Raw genomic sequence first — 16,778 nt, forward strand, 5'->3', positions numbered from 1 at the left:
TATGATACCCGCTGTGAATTTAGTAGTTTAGTAACCCAACTACTGCTTCCTATCCTAGTCTATGGTGACGTCATCTATTTAAACACAACCAAGACCTTACTTTGTCATTCATAACAATCTTTGCAGATTGATTCTTGGATGCCGTTATAAGACATCATTGCACACTGTCTGAATCACTCAATGGGCTGTCCCTCCCAAACAGAAGACAACTGCATTGGTACTAATCTATTTTGAAATGTATCAACTAGAGGTCGACCGATTAATCGGAATGGCCGATTAATTAGGGCCGATTTCAAGTTTTCATAACAATCGGATATCGGTATTTTTGGGCGCCGATTTGCCGATTATTATTATTATTTTTATACCTTTATTTAACTTGGCAAGTCAGTTAAGAACACATTCTTATTTTCAATGACGGCCTAGGAACGGTGGGTTAAATGCCTTGTTCAGGGGCAGAACGACAGATTTTCACATTGTCAGCTCGGGGGATCCAATCTTGCAACCGTACAGTTAACAAGTCCAACGCAATAACGACCTGCCTCTCTCGTTGCACTCCACAAGGAGACTGCCTGTTACGCGAATGCAGTAAGCTAAGGTAAGTTGCTAGCTAGCATTAGCTAGCATCAATCAATCATAATCACTAGTTAACTACACATGGTTGATGATATTACTAGATATTATCTAGCGTGTCCTGCGTTGCATATAATCTGACTGAGCATACAATCATACAAGTATCTGACTGAATGGTGGTAGGTAGAAGCAGGCGCGTAAACATTAATTCAAACACTTTCGTGCGTTTTGACAGCAGCTCTTCGTCAAGCATTGCGTTGTTTATGACTTCAAGCCTATCAACTCCCGAGATGAGGCTGGTGTAACCGAAGTGAAATGGCTAGCTAGTTAGCGCACGCTAATTGTCGTTGTGTTGCTGGTTCGAGCCCAGGGAGGAGCGAAGAGAGGGACGGAAGCTATACTGTTACACTGGCAATAGTAAAGTGCCTATAAGAACATCCAATAGTCAAAGGTTAAAGAAATACAAATGGTATAGAAGGAAATAGTCCTATAACTCCTACAATAACTACAACCTAAAACTTCTTACCTGGGAATATTGAAGACCCATGTTAAAAGGAACCACCAGCTTTCATATGTTCTCATGTTCTGAGCAAGGAACTGAAACGTTAGCTTTCTTACATAGCACATATTGCATTTTTACTTTCTTCTCCAACACTTTGTTTTTGCATTATTTAAACCAAATTGAACATGTTTCATTATTTACTTGAGGATAAATTTTGATGTATTATATTAAGTTAAAATAAGTGTTCATTCAGTATTGTTGTAACTGTCATTATTACAAATAAATAAATAAAAATCTGCCGATTAATCGGTATCGGTATCATGGTTGAAATATCATAATCGGTCGACCTCTAGTATCAACTGTATATATTAAGGAACACCTAACTTTACAAGACTCACACTAGTCCATTCAACAGCAGCAGTAATTAGAAATTCCAAGAGTACATCATGAGGTTGGAGTAAGATGTTTTAGATACAAAGACCCAAATGACTGGAATCATTAACCTATAGAAATCATGGCATTAAAATCCCAGTCAATTTAAGAAAGCCCCTTTTCAAATGTTAAGAACTAATAGAACCATCACCATGTGAAGATATTTGAAAATATGTATGTATATTTTATAGGTACTTAATTGTATTAGTAGTTGTAACAGTAGTTTATTAGCTGGAGGCCTATTTCAAATCTTTACTAACGACATGCAGCCTTTGAGTAAGGCCAGTGTGTATGTATGCAGATGACATAACACTAACACTTAACAAAGAGCTGCAGTTAGTTTTGGAATGGGTAGCAAGGAATAAGCTAGGCCTAAATATTTCCAAAATTAAAAGCATTGTATTTGGGCAAATCATTCACTAAACCCTAAACCTCAACTACGTCTCGTAATGAATAATGTGGAAATTGAGGTGACTAAACTGCTTAGAGTAACCCTGGATCGTAAACGGTCACGGTCAAAACATATTGATACAACAGTAGCTAAAATGGGGAGAAGTCTGTCCGTAATAAAGCGCTGCTCTGCATTCTTAACAACACTATCAACAAGGCAGGTCCTACAGGCTCTAGTTTTGTCACACCTTGACTACTGTTCAGTCATGTGGTCAGGTGCCACAAAGAGGGACTTGGGAACATTGCAGTTGGCTCAGAACAGGGAAGCACGGCTGGCCCTTAAAAGTACACAGAGAGCTAACATTAATGGCATGCAGGTCAATCTCTCATGGCTCAAAGTGGAAGAGAGATGGACTTCATCATTACTTGTTTTTGTAGGAGGTGTTGACAAGCTGAATGTACCGACCTGTCTGTTTAAACTACTGGCACACAGCTCGGACACTCATGCACACCCCACAAGACATGCCACCAGAGACAGGTCTCTTCACAGTCCCCAAGTCCAGAACAGACTATGGGAGGCGCACATTCCTACATGGAGCTCTATTCCACATCAGGTAACTGATGCAAGCAGTAGAATCAGATTTCAAAAGTAGGTAAAAATACACCTTATGGAACAGCGGGGACTGAAGAGACACACACAAAAAGGTACAGACACATTGTGGTATTGTTGTATGGTGGCATTAAACATGTTGTGTTGTGGATATGTGGTGGTGTAGGGATGTTATATGGATGTACTGTTTTACCTTTAGTTCAGTCAGAACACATAGTTCACTGTTTTATCTGTAGTTTTATATGTAATGTGGGTGCTTTGGTACGTTTGGACCCCAGGAAGAGTATCTGCTTTGGCAGGAACTAACGGGGATCACAAATAAATACAAATTAGTAGCTGGACAAAACATTTTTATGCTGTTAATTTAGGTTTAAAAAACAGTTATTTTATTATTAGTAGTTGCCATATTATTACTGTTACTAAGTATTATTTTTTTCATCCTGCAAAAATGCAAATAAATACATTTATCTTCCAGGAAAAGTATGGGAGGCAAAAATGAATTCAGAGGTTTTGTATGCAGAGAGAGAGCAGCGAACAGAAAAACCCATTGTGTGTGTGTGTGTGTCATATGGTGTAAACATTGTAGCATGGCCAAGGACAAGGCCCAAGCCAGATCTCGCTGTCTCCCACTCTATCTCAGGTCATGGGGTGAATGAACTCCAAAGACCCTCTCACGGGGCTGATTTGGGTTATGGGCATGGGAGGCCCTTACTCTCATACCAGAAAGGTGATTCACACGGCTACACTGCCCTCCCAACCAAACTCCTGCATCCCATCCTGGCTCTCCCCCACCATCCTCGTCTCCCCCTACACAAACATCTGTCTGAGACTTCGCAGTCTCTCTCTGACATTACCCAAAGGAACCAGGGATGAATTCATTAAGACACACTGTAGCAAAACATTTGCAACTGAAAACAAAAATGAGTGTGTCTTATTGGACAAGTTTAAGTAGTACCTCCACATTTCATTCCATTTTAAAATGTTTCCTCACTACTGAACATGACTCTTGTGTGTTGGATTACAGCCTTTATACCAGTGTGACTCATATCCTCTAACCTTTTCCTGGTCTTAAGACTGCCAATGATAGATCGGTTGAAGTCCAGATCCATTGCAGAGCACAGAAATATTTGGTTTTCCCACTGTGCCCCTGGAACAACAGGTTCTAAGGTGTGTGAACAACCCTATGATAGACAGGCTACAGTCGACTATGGCTGCCTGTCTATTGACTAACTATTAGGACTACCATGCAGTGAAACTGCACCTTCCTAGTTTAACCCTCTCTCTTTTACCCTATTTCTTTCCTTTCCTTTCTCTGGCTGTCTGGATAGGTCTGTTTTTTATGACCTTATGGTCATTATGAAGACTATCCACATGTCTTGTGTTTACTGTTTACAGGCTGTTGTGGACCCAGGAAGAGCAGCTGAACATCTTCTGGAACAGCAAACAGGGATCCTAATAAAGAAACTAGACCTAAAACGGCTTCTCATCTGCTCAGTCATATGGTGGTTTTGTTTTACAGGCCAAACTGTTCGGTTCAGAAACACCTCATCTGTATCTAGTTAGGCATCCCGTCATACTGTCCTCAATCCCTGGAGTTTGGTTCGGCTGGACTTAGACTCCACTATAGGGGCACTCCATAGCGGCTCTTCGAAGTTCTGCTTTGTGACTTCACTGCACACCACACGGAGGGCTCTGCACAGAGATTTCGGTGTATGCCAGAATCTGTAACTTCACTCAAGCATCAGTGATGTTTTGCTAAGGATAATGCTAGGTGGAGTGTAAACCTAGTCTTACTTTATCACCAAAGGGTAGCCTAAATCTAAACATGACTGACAGAACCAAATGTTCGGTACAGATGTAGGCTACCATATGTGTTCCATGGACACCTAAAAACAATGTCCCTAATTCACACTTCCTGTTGATATTCAGAAACAGGGAGCACATCACACTTCTCACTATCTGCACACCAATAACTAAATCTGGCACAATGTAACGCAACTGAAAACAGAAACAAGCATTTCCTATTGGACTAATCCATAGTCAGATAAAATGAATATTATTGGTGCCTAATGAACACAGGCTATACCACTAGAGTGAGTACATGAGAATTAAAATACACAGTCATGTTCATATAATATACTGCAGTCTTTTGACATAAACTAGAAACAGCAAAAAGGGAATAGGTGCCATTTGGGATGCAGCCCTGGTCCACAGATCAAAAGTCCACTTGGTTAAATCAGAGATCGGCCCTTTGTCCACTTGGTTAAATCAGAGATCGGCCTTTTGTCCACTTGGTTAAATCAGAGATCGGCCTTTTGTCCGCTTGGTTAAAACAGAGATCGGCCTTTTGTCAGCTTGGTTAAATCAGAGATCGGCCTTTTGTCCACTTGGTTAAATCAGAGATCGGCCTTTTGTCAGCTTGGTTAAATCAGAGATCGGCCTTTTGTCCACTTGGTTAAATCAGAGATCGGCCTTTTGTCAGCTTGGTTAAATCAGAGATCGGCCTTTTGTCCGCTTGGTTAAATCAGAGATCGGCCTTTTGTCAGCTTGGTTAAATCAGAGATCGGCCCTTTGTCAGCTTGGTTAAATCAGAGATCGGCCTTTTGTCCACTTGGTTAAATCAGAGATCGGCCTTTTGTCCACTTGGTTAAATCAGAGATCGGCCTTTTGTCCACTTGGTTAAAACAGAGATCGGCCTTTTGTCCACTTGGTTAAATCAGAGATCGGCCTTTTGTCCGCTTGGTTAAAACAGAGATCGGCCTTTTGTCCGCTTGGTTAAATCAGAGATCGGCCTTTTGTCCGCTTGGTTAAATCAGAGATCGGCCTTTTGTCAGCTTGGTTAAAACAGAGATCGGCCTTTTGTCCGCTTGGTTAAATCAGAGATCGGCCCTTTGTCAGCTTGGTTAAAACAGAGATCGGCCTTTTGTCAGCTTGGTTAAAACAGAGATCGGCCTTTTGTCAGCTTGGTTAAAACAGAGATCGGCCTTTTGTCAGCTTGGTTAAAACAGAGATCAGCCTTTTGTCAGCTTGGTTTATCAGAGGGAGGTGGGAGATTAGCCTATTGTCAGCTACTGCTTAGTTACAGTCAGGGAACCCAGGCCCTGGTTACAGTCAGGGAACACAGGCCCTGGTTACAGTCAGGGAACACAGGCCCTGGTTACAGTCAGGGAACCCAGGCCCTGGTTACAGTCAGGGAACCCAGGCCCTGGTTACAGTCAGGGAACACAGGCCCTGGTTACAGTCAGGGAACACAGGCCCTGGTTACAGTCAGGGAACACAGGCCCTGGTTACAGTCAGGGAACACAGGCCCTGGTTACAGTCAGGGAACACAGGCCCTGATTATAGTCAAGAGGCAACCAAATACAACAAAAGCCCTTTGTGCGCACACACAAGTGCATACAAACACAAAAGTCAATACACACACACACACACACACACACACACACACACTTACACTTGTACAAATACGGACCGCACACACACAAGCATATATGCAGACACGAAGGTTTGCAAATGCACACCCACCCACATACGACGTGACTGAACAACTTCTCATACTGAATGCCATGTCTCTAAGATCTCTCCATTTCCCATGGGAAAAATCCCCCTAGGCAACTGCATTGTTAAATGTGTATTCACTATTCACCATGGAGCAATGCGAATCACAACTGAAGACAATTTCATGATTAATTTGATGCCATATTAAATTAGCCTCTAATTTTCAATAATTTCTTTGGATAAAAAGTGAATTCATAATTTCACATGACTGCCATCATTACCAGGAATGTGTTGACATACTATTTGCAAGGGAAGTACTTCACAGGCAGGACTTTTCAAATCTGCATAGCAACTGTTGGCTGTATCGGTTTCCCCATGTGCTCTCTTTTAAAAGGATATATGGAGAGGAAGCAATGGTGTCCATACAGCACTTCCTAAAGTCATTCACCATGAGATGGCCCTCCTCAGAAATCTGATTTTAAAATGGGAAAACGTCCTTCACACCTTCTGCTTCATGTCGGTTTAGGGTTGATGTTTGGTTGCAAATCAACGTTGTTAAAAACTTGAACTGTTCCCATGCTCAGCCAATATCGGTCTTCAAATGATGCTTAGGTATAGCATGATAGCCCAACATGTATAAACTCTGGTAGACCTAAACCTTGCAACAGCCAACAGTCAAATGACAAAGTGCAACACAGTCTGATAACATGAACACCAGTCCTACCCATATCACTGAAATATATAATATGGTTATAATGGTATTTTTAACAGCTGCTTTTCTCCCAAGCAACTTCAAACAAACAAACACACACACACACACCCTCCCGTATACTGTATGAGGCCCATGTGAGAATCAAACCCACAACTGCAAGCACCTTGCTCCAACCCACTGTGCCGTCAGAACGTGCAACACATCACCCACAGTTACATACAGCTCACCAAGGAGAGGTAGGAGAAGAGTTAGAGACTTACATTGTACCAGCTCTGGCTTTTCTGTGCTCACAAACAAGAGTCGAACATCAAGGTGGAGAAGGAGACAAAAAAAAGAGAGAAAGATGAGATGTGTTAGTGCTAGGGCAACAAAAATACACAGAAAAAAGCTTTCACACCTTAAACACAAGCAGGGTTGGGTAGATCAGTAAAGTCACTTTCGGTTACTTTTGGATTACTTTCCCTTTAAAAGTAATTAGAAGACAAAAATGATTCATTAAAAGCATTTGGTGTGTTATCATAGTGGTCTCTGAGTGTTGGTCAGACTCGCACAGGAACAAACTCAAACTTGCACCTTTTTCCATGCTGAGTTGAATGTCATTGAAAAAACAGAAAGGTGTCATATAATGTTTTTTTTTTCTCAAACATCCTTTCTGGATTTTTTATAAATCCAAGAAGTAATCTAGTTTTTCAAAAGTATCTGTAATCCGATTACAATATGTTAGCTGGTAACAGGTAGGTTTTTTGTAAATCAGATTACATGTAATCAGTTACTCCAAACCTGTACAGAAGTATCCCACTCACAGTCAGTCTTACTGCTTACAAAAACATTTGAAAAGTAAGTAACAGTTAATATAAAAGTCAATACATATATACGCCAGAAGAGGGCAACAATGGGCTACATATAACTGGGGAAAAAAAGATTACCCTCAAAAGTGAAGTTATTGACAGGAAGGTATCTTGTCCATATTATAGTAGACTTGAACACTAAAACTGCATCCCAAATGGAACACTATTCCCTAGAGTGTACTACTTTTGGCCAGGACCCATTAGGGCTGCTCAAAAGTATTGCACTATACAGAGAATATAGTGCATCTGTATGAAGGCCTCTCATTACAGCAGCTTACAACTAGCTGCCTTCAATTGTGTAATAATATTGACATTACAAATTAACCATCCATATTACACATGAAACAACCGACCATCAACATTCTTTGGATTATGCATCAAATTATTTCGAGCTTATCTTTGCTCATCGGGATGAAATCAACATTAATCAAGTGCCTGAGACAGAACTGCGAGGTGTGGTTTCTTGATGGGAGGCCATTGGCATGAACTGTAGGAGGTGTTCTTTACATTCCATAGTTCTAAAAACACACACACACACACACACACACACACACACACACACACACACACACACACACACACACACACACACACACACACACACACACACACACACACACACACACACACACACACACACAGTTGAAGTCGGAAGTTTACATACACTTAGGTTGAAGTCATTAAAACTCGTTTTCAACCACTACACAAATTTCTTGTTAACAAACTATAGTTTTGACAATTCAGTTAGGACATCCACTTTGTGCATGTAATTTTTCCTAAAATTGCTTACAGACAGATTACTGCACATAGAATTCACGGTATCACAATTCCAGCGGGTCAGAAGTTTACATACACTAAGTTGACTGTGTATTTTAAACAGCTTGGAAAATTCCAGAAAATTATGTAATGGCTTTGGAAGCTTCTGATAAATGATGTCAATTAGCCTGAGTCAATTGGAGGTGTACCTGTGGATGTATTTCAAGGCCAACCTTCAAACTCAGTGCCTCTTTGCTTGACATCATGGGAAAATCTGAAAGAATTCAGCCAAGACCCCAGAAAAAAAATTGTAGACCTCCACAAGTCTGGTTCATCCTTGGGAGCAATTTCCAAACGGCTGAAGGTATCACGTTCATCTGTACAAACAATAGTACGCAAGTATAAACACCATGGGAACCCGCAGCCATCATACCACTCAGGGAGGAGACGTGTTCTGTCTCCTAGAGAGGAACGTCCTTTGGTGCGAAAAGTGCAAATCAATCTCAGAACAACAGCAAAGGACCTTGTGAAGATGCTGGAGGAAACAGGTACAAAAGTATCTAGAGTATCTAGAGCGAGTCCTATATCGACATAACCTGAAAGGCCAACAAGGAACAAGGAAGGAGCCACTGCTCCAAAACCACCATAAAAAGCCAGACTACGGTTTGCAACTGCACATGGGAACAAAGATCCTACTTTTTTGGACAAATGTCCTCTGATCTGATGAAACAAAAATAGAACTGTTTGGCCATGATGACCGTCGTTATGTATGGAGGAAAAAGGGGGATGCTTGCAAGCCAAAGAACACCATCCCAACCGTGAAGCACGGGGGTGGCAGCATCATGTTGTGGGGGTGCTTTGCTGCAGGAGGGACTGGTGCACTTCACAAAATAAATGGCATCATGAGGTAGCCCTGGCATGCTGTCAATTAACTTCTGGGCCACATGGCAGCACATTCCTCCATAATCAATTCTTGGAGTTTGTCAGAATGTGTGGGTTTTTCTTTGTCCACCCACCTCTTGAGGATTGACCACATGTTCTCAATGGGATTAAGGTCTGGGGAGTTTCCTGGCCATGCACCCAAAATATCGATATTTTGTTCCCCGAGCCACTTAGTTATCACTTCTACCTTTATGGCAAGGTGCTCCATCATGCTGTAAAGGGCATTGTTCACCAAACTGTTTCTGGATGGTTGGGAAAATTGCTCTCGGAGGATGTGTTGGTACCATTCTTTATTCATGGCTGTGTTCTTAGGCAAAATTGTGAGTGAACCCACTCCCTTGGCTGAGAAGCAACCCCACACATGAATGGTCTCAGGATACTTTACTGTTGGCATGACACAGGACTGATGGTAGCGCTCACCTTGTCTTCTCCGGACAAGCTTTTTCTGGATGCCCCAAACAATCAGAAAGGGGATTCAGAGAAAATGACTTTACCCCAGTCCTCAGCAGTTCAATCCCTGTATCTTTTGCAGAATATCAGTCTGTCCCTGATATTTTTCCTGGAGAGAAGTGGCTTCATTGCTGCCCTTCTTGACACCAGGCCATCCTCCAAAATTATTTGCCTCACTGTGCGTGCAGATGCACTCACACCTGCCTGCTGCCATTCCTGAGCAAGCTCTGTACTGGTGGTGCCCCGATCCCGCAGCTGAATCAACTTTAGGAGACGGTCCTTGAAGGGCACCCTGAAGCCTTCTTCACAACAATTGAACCGCTCTCCTTGAAGTTCTTGATGATCCGATAAATGGTTGATTTAGGTGCAACCTTACTGGCAGCAATATCCTTGCCTGTGAAGCCCTTTTTGTGCAAAGCAATGATGACGGCACGTGTTTCCTTGCAGGTAACCATGATTGACAGAGGAAGAACAATGATTCCAAGCACCACCCTCCTTTTGAAGCTTCCAGTCTGTTAATCAAACTCAATCAGCATGACAGCGTGATCTCCAGCCTTGTCCTTGTCAACACTCACACGTGTGTTAACGAGAGAATCGCTGACATAATGTCAGCTGGTCCTTGTGTGGCAGGGCTGAAATCAGTGGAAATGTTTTTGGGGGGGATTCAGTTCATTTGCGTGGCAAAGAGGGACTTTGCAATTAATTTCAGTTCATCTGATCACTCTTCATAACATTCTGGAGTATATGCAAATTGCCATCATACAAACTGTGGCAGCAGACTTTGTGAAAATTAATATATGTCAATTCTCAAAACGTTTTAACGACGACTGTATGTTAACTTCCGACTTCAACTGTGTGTGTGTGTGATATATATATATATATCTCTCTCTCTCTATTGTGTTGGGCTGGTGTGCACTGTGTCACACATTGATAGCGCTTGATGATGTCGTAGCTGTTCAATAATGATGTCCAATAATAATAATAATAAAACATTGGTTGGTTGCTAATCAGTTGATGATTTATGTTGATTATGTTCGTTGTGTCCTGCTTGTCATAACTCAGGCTGGAGAGGCTGAAGATATGAGTGTGTGCTCCAAATAAACGTTTTCACAGATCCACCTGTACTCGAATACCCAAGACCCAATCCGGGACCAGAGCGGGTCCGGATCCAGAACTGTAAATAATGTCACGGGTCTACGTCGAATCTCATATGATTTTCACGGGTCTCGGGGTTGGTCATTTAAACCGTACAGATCTGAATGTGACTGCTGCAGTAGAGAGAGAGACATTATGATTTATGCTGCTGCTCTTGCTTTTCACGAGAGTGGTGCATGTAGCTTGTTGTTGGCCAATCAAGTCATCAAAGCAGCAATAGGCTACAGGCATTGTGTGGCAAAAGTTGGGAGATATCTAAATCAATGGAAGATGGAATTAAAAGTTCAAGTTGAAGGATATAGGCAACAACGACCAAGAGCCAAAAGGTAGGCTGCTACTTTCTATTCTGAATGGAGTTGTTTGTAACTGTAGGATGAGAAAGCGCGCGCGACTTCAATTAGCCTAGCGAGCTAGCATAACTAGCTTCTCCCAGTTTGATGCAGTCAAGACCGGTACTACGTAATAATATTGCATGATAAATAACCCATCTATGGCAGCTATTAGTTAACTATAGCAAGAGTTGGCATGGTTGGTGGCAGCCTCTCCCTCCTTCCGCCCTGCACCGTGTCACTCACTCACACTTACAGTAAGCCTACACACACAGCACGGCCCCTGTTAGAGCATCGACTCCCTATAACTCCTCTCCCTCACGCTTTATCGGCTAATAAAGTAGTTTAAAAATGGACTTGTTTGCTGCTTCTCTCACTCGGATCGGACTGGATCTGGATCCGACCAGGTCTATACGGAAATGGGTCTAGTTGTCCTCGGGTCCGTTCTAGAGGTCGCCCACTTATGATTTTTCAACGCTGATACGGATTATTGGAGGACCACAAAAGCCGATACCGATTACTTGGCCGTTATATATATTTGTAATAATGACAATTACAACAATACTGAATGAACACCTATTTTAACTTATAATGCATAAATCAAAATCTATGTAGTCTCAAAATAATGAAACATGTTCAATTTGGAGCGTTGGAGAAGAAAGTAAAAGTGCAATATGTGCCATGTAAAAAAACATGAGAACATATGAAAGCTGGTGGTTCCTTTTAACATGAGTCTTCAAATTTCCCAGTTAAGAAGTTTTAGGTTGTAGTTATTATAGGAATTATTAGGACTATTTCTCTCTATACCATTTGTATTTCATATACCTTTGACTATTGGATGTTCTTATAGCCACTGTAGTATTGCCAGCCTAATCTCGGGAGTTGATAGGCTTGAAGTCATAAACAGCGCTGTGCTTCAAGTGTTACGAAGAGCTGCTGGCAAACACAGGAAAGTGCTGTTTGAATGAATGCTTACAAGCCTGCTGCTGCCTACCACCACTCAGTCAGACTGCTTGATCAAATAATATACTTAATTATATTATAATTAACACACAGACATACGAGCCTTAGGTCATTAATATGGTCAAATCCGGAAACTATCATTTCGAAAACAGTGAAATACGGAACCGTTACATATTTTATCGAACGGGTGGCATCCATGTCTAAATATTGCTGTTACGTCATAATTAAGTAATATTCTGGCAAATTAATTACGGTCTTTGTTAGGAAGAAATGGTCTTCACACCGTTTGCAACGAGCCAGGCGGCCCAAACTGTTGCATATACCCTGACCCTGCTTGCACCGAACGCAAGAGAAGTGACACAATTTCCCTAGTTAATTTTGCCTGCTAACATTAATTTACTTTAACTAAATATGCAGGTTTAAATATATATACTTGTGTATTAAATCATCACTCGTTTGGCGAAGTAGACTGATTCGATGATAAATTAACAGGCACCGCATTGATTATTTGCAGGACAAGCTAGTTAAACTAGTAATATCATCAACCATGTGTAGTTAACTAGTGATTATGTTAAGATTTATTGTTTTTTATAAGATGATGCTAGCTAGTTACCTTGGCTCCTTGCTGCACTCGCGTAACAGGTGGTCAGCCTGCCACGCAGTCTCCTTGTGGAGTGCAATGCAATCAGCCATAAGCGGCGTCCAAAAATACAGATTATGAAAACTTGAAATCGGCCCTAATTAATCGGCCATGCCGATTAATCGGTTGACCTCTAGTCCGTTCCAATGGAGCTCTATATTTTTTTTATGTATTGATGCATATCGGGTCAAGATGGGAAAGCCCCTGGTCCATTTCAGAATGGGTACAACTTTTTGGACTCGTGAAGGCCTCCAACTAAGAGGAAAGTGACCAATGGTGACTGACTATTACCTTTCCCCTTCCAAGTGCAGAGACATGTAGTGGTAACACTCCCCAGTACATGTCACATATACAATTCCCCACCAGAGACCAGGGTTCAATCCCTGCATCCCCCCTTCCCACTGTTTCTCCCACTTGACTGTCTCGCCACCTAATTTCCTCACCGTCTGAATAAAGTGTCAAGCTTTTCCTCTTCCATAGTTAGCTTGTTCAGGAAGTAATAGTAACTAGTGGTGGTCGGTGGGAGGGGGAGCTGTGTGCATCCGTGTGTACAATATCTACGTGTGTGTGTGTGCCTACATGCCTTCAAATATTAATGTTTGGGATTTGTCCTGGTACCACAGCGATGCTACGATTTGTACAGTGTGGTCCTCCATCAAAGTTAAAGAACAGCATGAACAGTAGCACTAAAGGGAATTTCTCTCTAGGTACAGATCTAGGATCTGCTTCCCCTTCCCCAATCCTAACCTGAACCATTAGTGGGGAAAATGCTAAACTGACCCAAAATCAGCATCTAGGGTTAACTTCTCCAGAAACACAGAATATTTCAGACAGAGAAGCACATAGGGGATCATGTTTGAATGAATGATGCTGTCAGGAAAGTGGTAGAGTAGGGTAGGAAGGCTGGGCCATGTTGATTAGGCATCAACAGAAGAAAACACACCCGAAACCGGCAGGGCCTTGTTCAATAAGAAACACAAATTTCAGTTGTAAAAAAAACCTGAACACAACCCTTAGAAGGGGTTAGGCAAAGTCAAGAAGTTAAAGAAGGTTAGGATAAAGTCCATAGAATAGTGTATGGCAGGTATTCCCAAACTGGGGTACGCCAAAAACACATTTTCAAAGAGTCCATTTCTATTTTCCAACGGGGCTAGTTTTTTCCCCTTTGCCTGAGTAGCCTCATTTCACTGCCAAAAATAAAATTAAACCCAGAGCCGGGCGGCCCTATACGCTCACTACGCAACTTGCCTAGGGCCCTGCAAATTACGAAAGGCCCGGCATCCCCCTTGTGTCAAAGTGGAATAAGAGGATGAAGCGGAACTATTCTTCTGGTCACAAAAAGAGAAGAAGAAAAACACACCATGAGGGTGAATAGCAGGAACAGAAATCAGGTAAACTTGTGTTCTCTCCTCTTCAAGTTTGATGTCAGCAAATAACTAACATTAAGTTGATGTGCAAGCTTGCAGTGCATCTCTCTCTAGTCTGTCTGTCTAGCTAACCTAGCTGGGCAGTGCCTCTCTTGGTCTGTCTGCGTCTTGCTTGCCAGCCACTTCCAGGGCTGTGTTATGTGACTTTGTGCCTGACAAAAGTGAGAGTGAAATACAACAATTTATTACGTTGGATAAACGCAAAACGGGCATCGATGATTATAAACTGCAGCTCGGAAAAGATAACCGCGTCACACGTGAACATGCGTTCATATGCGCGTGCACGAAATGAACCTCTCGCTTTCCAGCAGCAACCTCTTTGGGGACCAGTCCAGAAAATATATAGGTGTGATGGCACCCCTCATAGGCGCACATTTTAAAACAAGACAATGATTGTCTAGTCTCTCAGTCAATGTTTAGTTGTACAACTCTGGACTAATGCAAGATGGAAAGCAATGGATTGACATTGACTATTGATTTATATATTGAATTAGTTGTTGATTAGCTGGGCATACTGGGAAATATGGATGCACATCTCTCAGTAAATAATAACCATCAATTATTCAGTCACGCCATAGTATAAATACTATTTTATATTTGAGAATGTATAAAAGGAAACTGGGGGAGCCAGTTTGAATGGGTCTGATGCAGCTGATAAAATTAATAATAGTTTTGCTATCTATAATTTACAGGTGCTATGCTTAAGTTTGTCAGTAGAGGGAGATGCTGGATCATCAGCCAGTACAAGCACAGACTCAGTTGATCCACATCCAGCCTCAGCCAGTACTAACACAGACCCAATACAGCCAGCTTCAGCAAATACTAACACAGACCCAGTACAGCCAGCTTCAGCAAATACTAACACAGACCCAGTACAGACAGCTTCAGCAAATACTAACACAGACCCAGTACTGGCAGCTTCAGCAAATACTAACACAGACCCAGTACTGGCAGCTTCAGCAAGTACTAACACAGACCCAGGTAAAGTGCAGGCAGCCTCAGCCAGTACTAGCACAACCAGAGGTGTACAGCCAGCATCAGATACAAGCAGCTCAGACCATAATAGAACAGTTGCTGCTCCACCAAATGACCCAGATTGGCCCCCAGTTTTCACAGACTTTATGAGGACTGAGTTAGAGGGCAGAGGTCCATTCTAACCAGGAGTGAATTTTTCTTAACCTAAAGACAAGTCTAGAAGAGGTTTCCATTCAGGCTTATTACAGAAGATTACCAGGAGCTGGCTTTCAAACTCAATCAAAAACAACACTGTGTATTGTTTTTGCTGTATGCTCTTTTCTACAGAAGACTACAAAATAATAAAGGAAGGTGTGAATGACTGGTCAAATATCAACGCCATTCTGAAACACCATGAGGGTAGTGCTGAACACAACAATATGATTAAGTAGAGAGAACTTGATTGGCACCTAAGTCAGGGACAGACTCTTGACCAGATACAGATTACAATTTTGAGGCTGAAAGAAAGAGATGGCAGCATGTCCTTACACACTTAATAAGTATCACCCAGTCTCTGGCTGAAAGAAACCTAGCAATCAGGAGTTCAAACAAGCTGTTCCAACCAGATAATGGAAACTTCCTAAACGAGGTTGAATTACTGGCAAAATTTGACCACGTTATGGAAAATCATCTCAGCAAAATTAAAGATGGAGAGACATGCTCATTACCTTGGGAAGCGCACACAGAATGAGCTGATACAGATTGTGAGTGACAAGATTCTGGAAGCAATAGTGACTCAAGAGACTCATAGTACTTCTCCATTATCTTGGACTGTATACCTGACATTAGTCACCAGGTTTGATTTGATTTGATTTAGGAGCAAATGTCCATTAATCTGAGAAGCGTGGCTTTAAAGGGAAAGCCAGAGATCAAGGAGCACTTCATTGGCTTTGTGAATGTTGTTGTTACAACAGGCTTGAATCTGTCCACCGTCATCTTAGATAAGCTGAAAGAGCTGAAGATTCCATTTGAAGATTGCAGAGGGCAAGCTTATGATATTGAGGCCAACATGAAGGGCAAGCACCAAGGAGTACAAGCCAGACTGCCGTGTTCGTCCCATACTCTAAACCTTGTCATTGCAGATGCTGCCAAATCTTCAAAAGATGCAGTTGGGTGTTTTGGGCATGTGCAAAAGCTCTTCACACACAAAGATGGAGTGTTTTGAAGAAACACGTGAAAATAACTGTGAAGTCATGGAGTGACAAGATGGGAGAGTAGGTTCCAAAGTGTTCATGCAATCAGGTATCAGGCTTCCGAGGTTCGGGAGGCATTACTGGAAGCCAGACAGACGATCAACGATCCTGTGGCCAAAGTGGAGGCACAAGCACTTGCAGAGGAAGTTGGGTCCTACCTCTTCTTGATTGCTGTGTTGTATGGTGTGAGATACTGACAATGACAAACAAGATGAACAAGCTCCTCCAATCCCCCTCAATGCAGTTGGATATCGCAGTGAATTTAATCTCAAATGCAAAGACCTCCCTCACTACATACCGGGAAACTGGATTCTCTGAGGCCCATATAACAGCCAAAAGCATTTGTG

The 16,778-nt window shown here is 42.1% G+C and overlaps 1 protein-coding gene across 18 annotated transcripts in view; it reads right to left on the reverse strand.

Annotated features, from left to right (window-relative positions):
* gramd1ba (GRAM domain containing 1Ba) overlaps window positions 1-16,778 on the reverse strand; it is a 133,352-nt gene that overhangs the window by 34,462 nt on the left and 82,112 nt on the right. For 10 of the 18 annotated variants that reach the window (XM_090186022.1, XM_021617608.3, XM_090186011.1 and 7 more), the window contains one exon: window positions 6,975-6,995. The exons of the other annotated variants lie outside the window; for them this stretch is intronic. In XM_090186022.1, coding sequence (XP_090042148.1) covers window positions 6,975-6,995 — 21 coding nt within the window. The remainder of the gene's footprint in view (window positions 1-6,974; window positions 6,996-16,778) is intronic. 18 annotated transcript variants of the gene reach the window in all.

The sequence above is a fragment of the Oncorhynchus mykiss genome, chromosome 10, assembly GCF_057628025.1.
Source record: "Oncorhynchus mykiss isolate SJ-2025 chromosome 10, ASM5762802v1, whole genome shotgun sequence".
In the NCBI taxonomy this organism is placed as follows: Eukaryota; Metazoa; Chordata; class Actinopteri; order Salmoniformes; family Salmonidae; genus Oncorhynchus; species Oncorhynchus mykiss.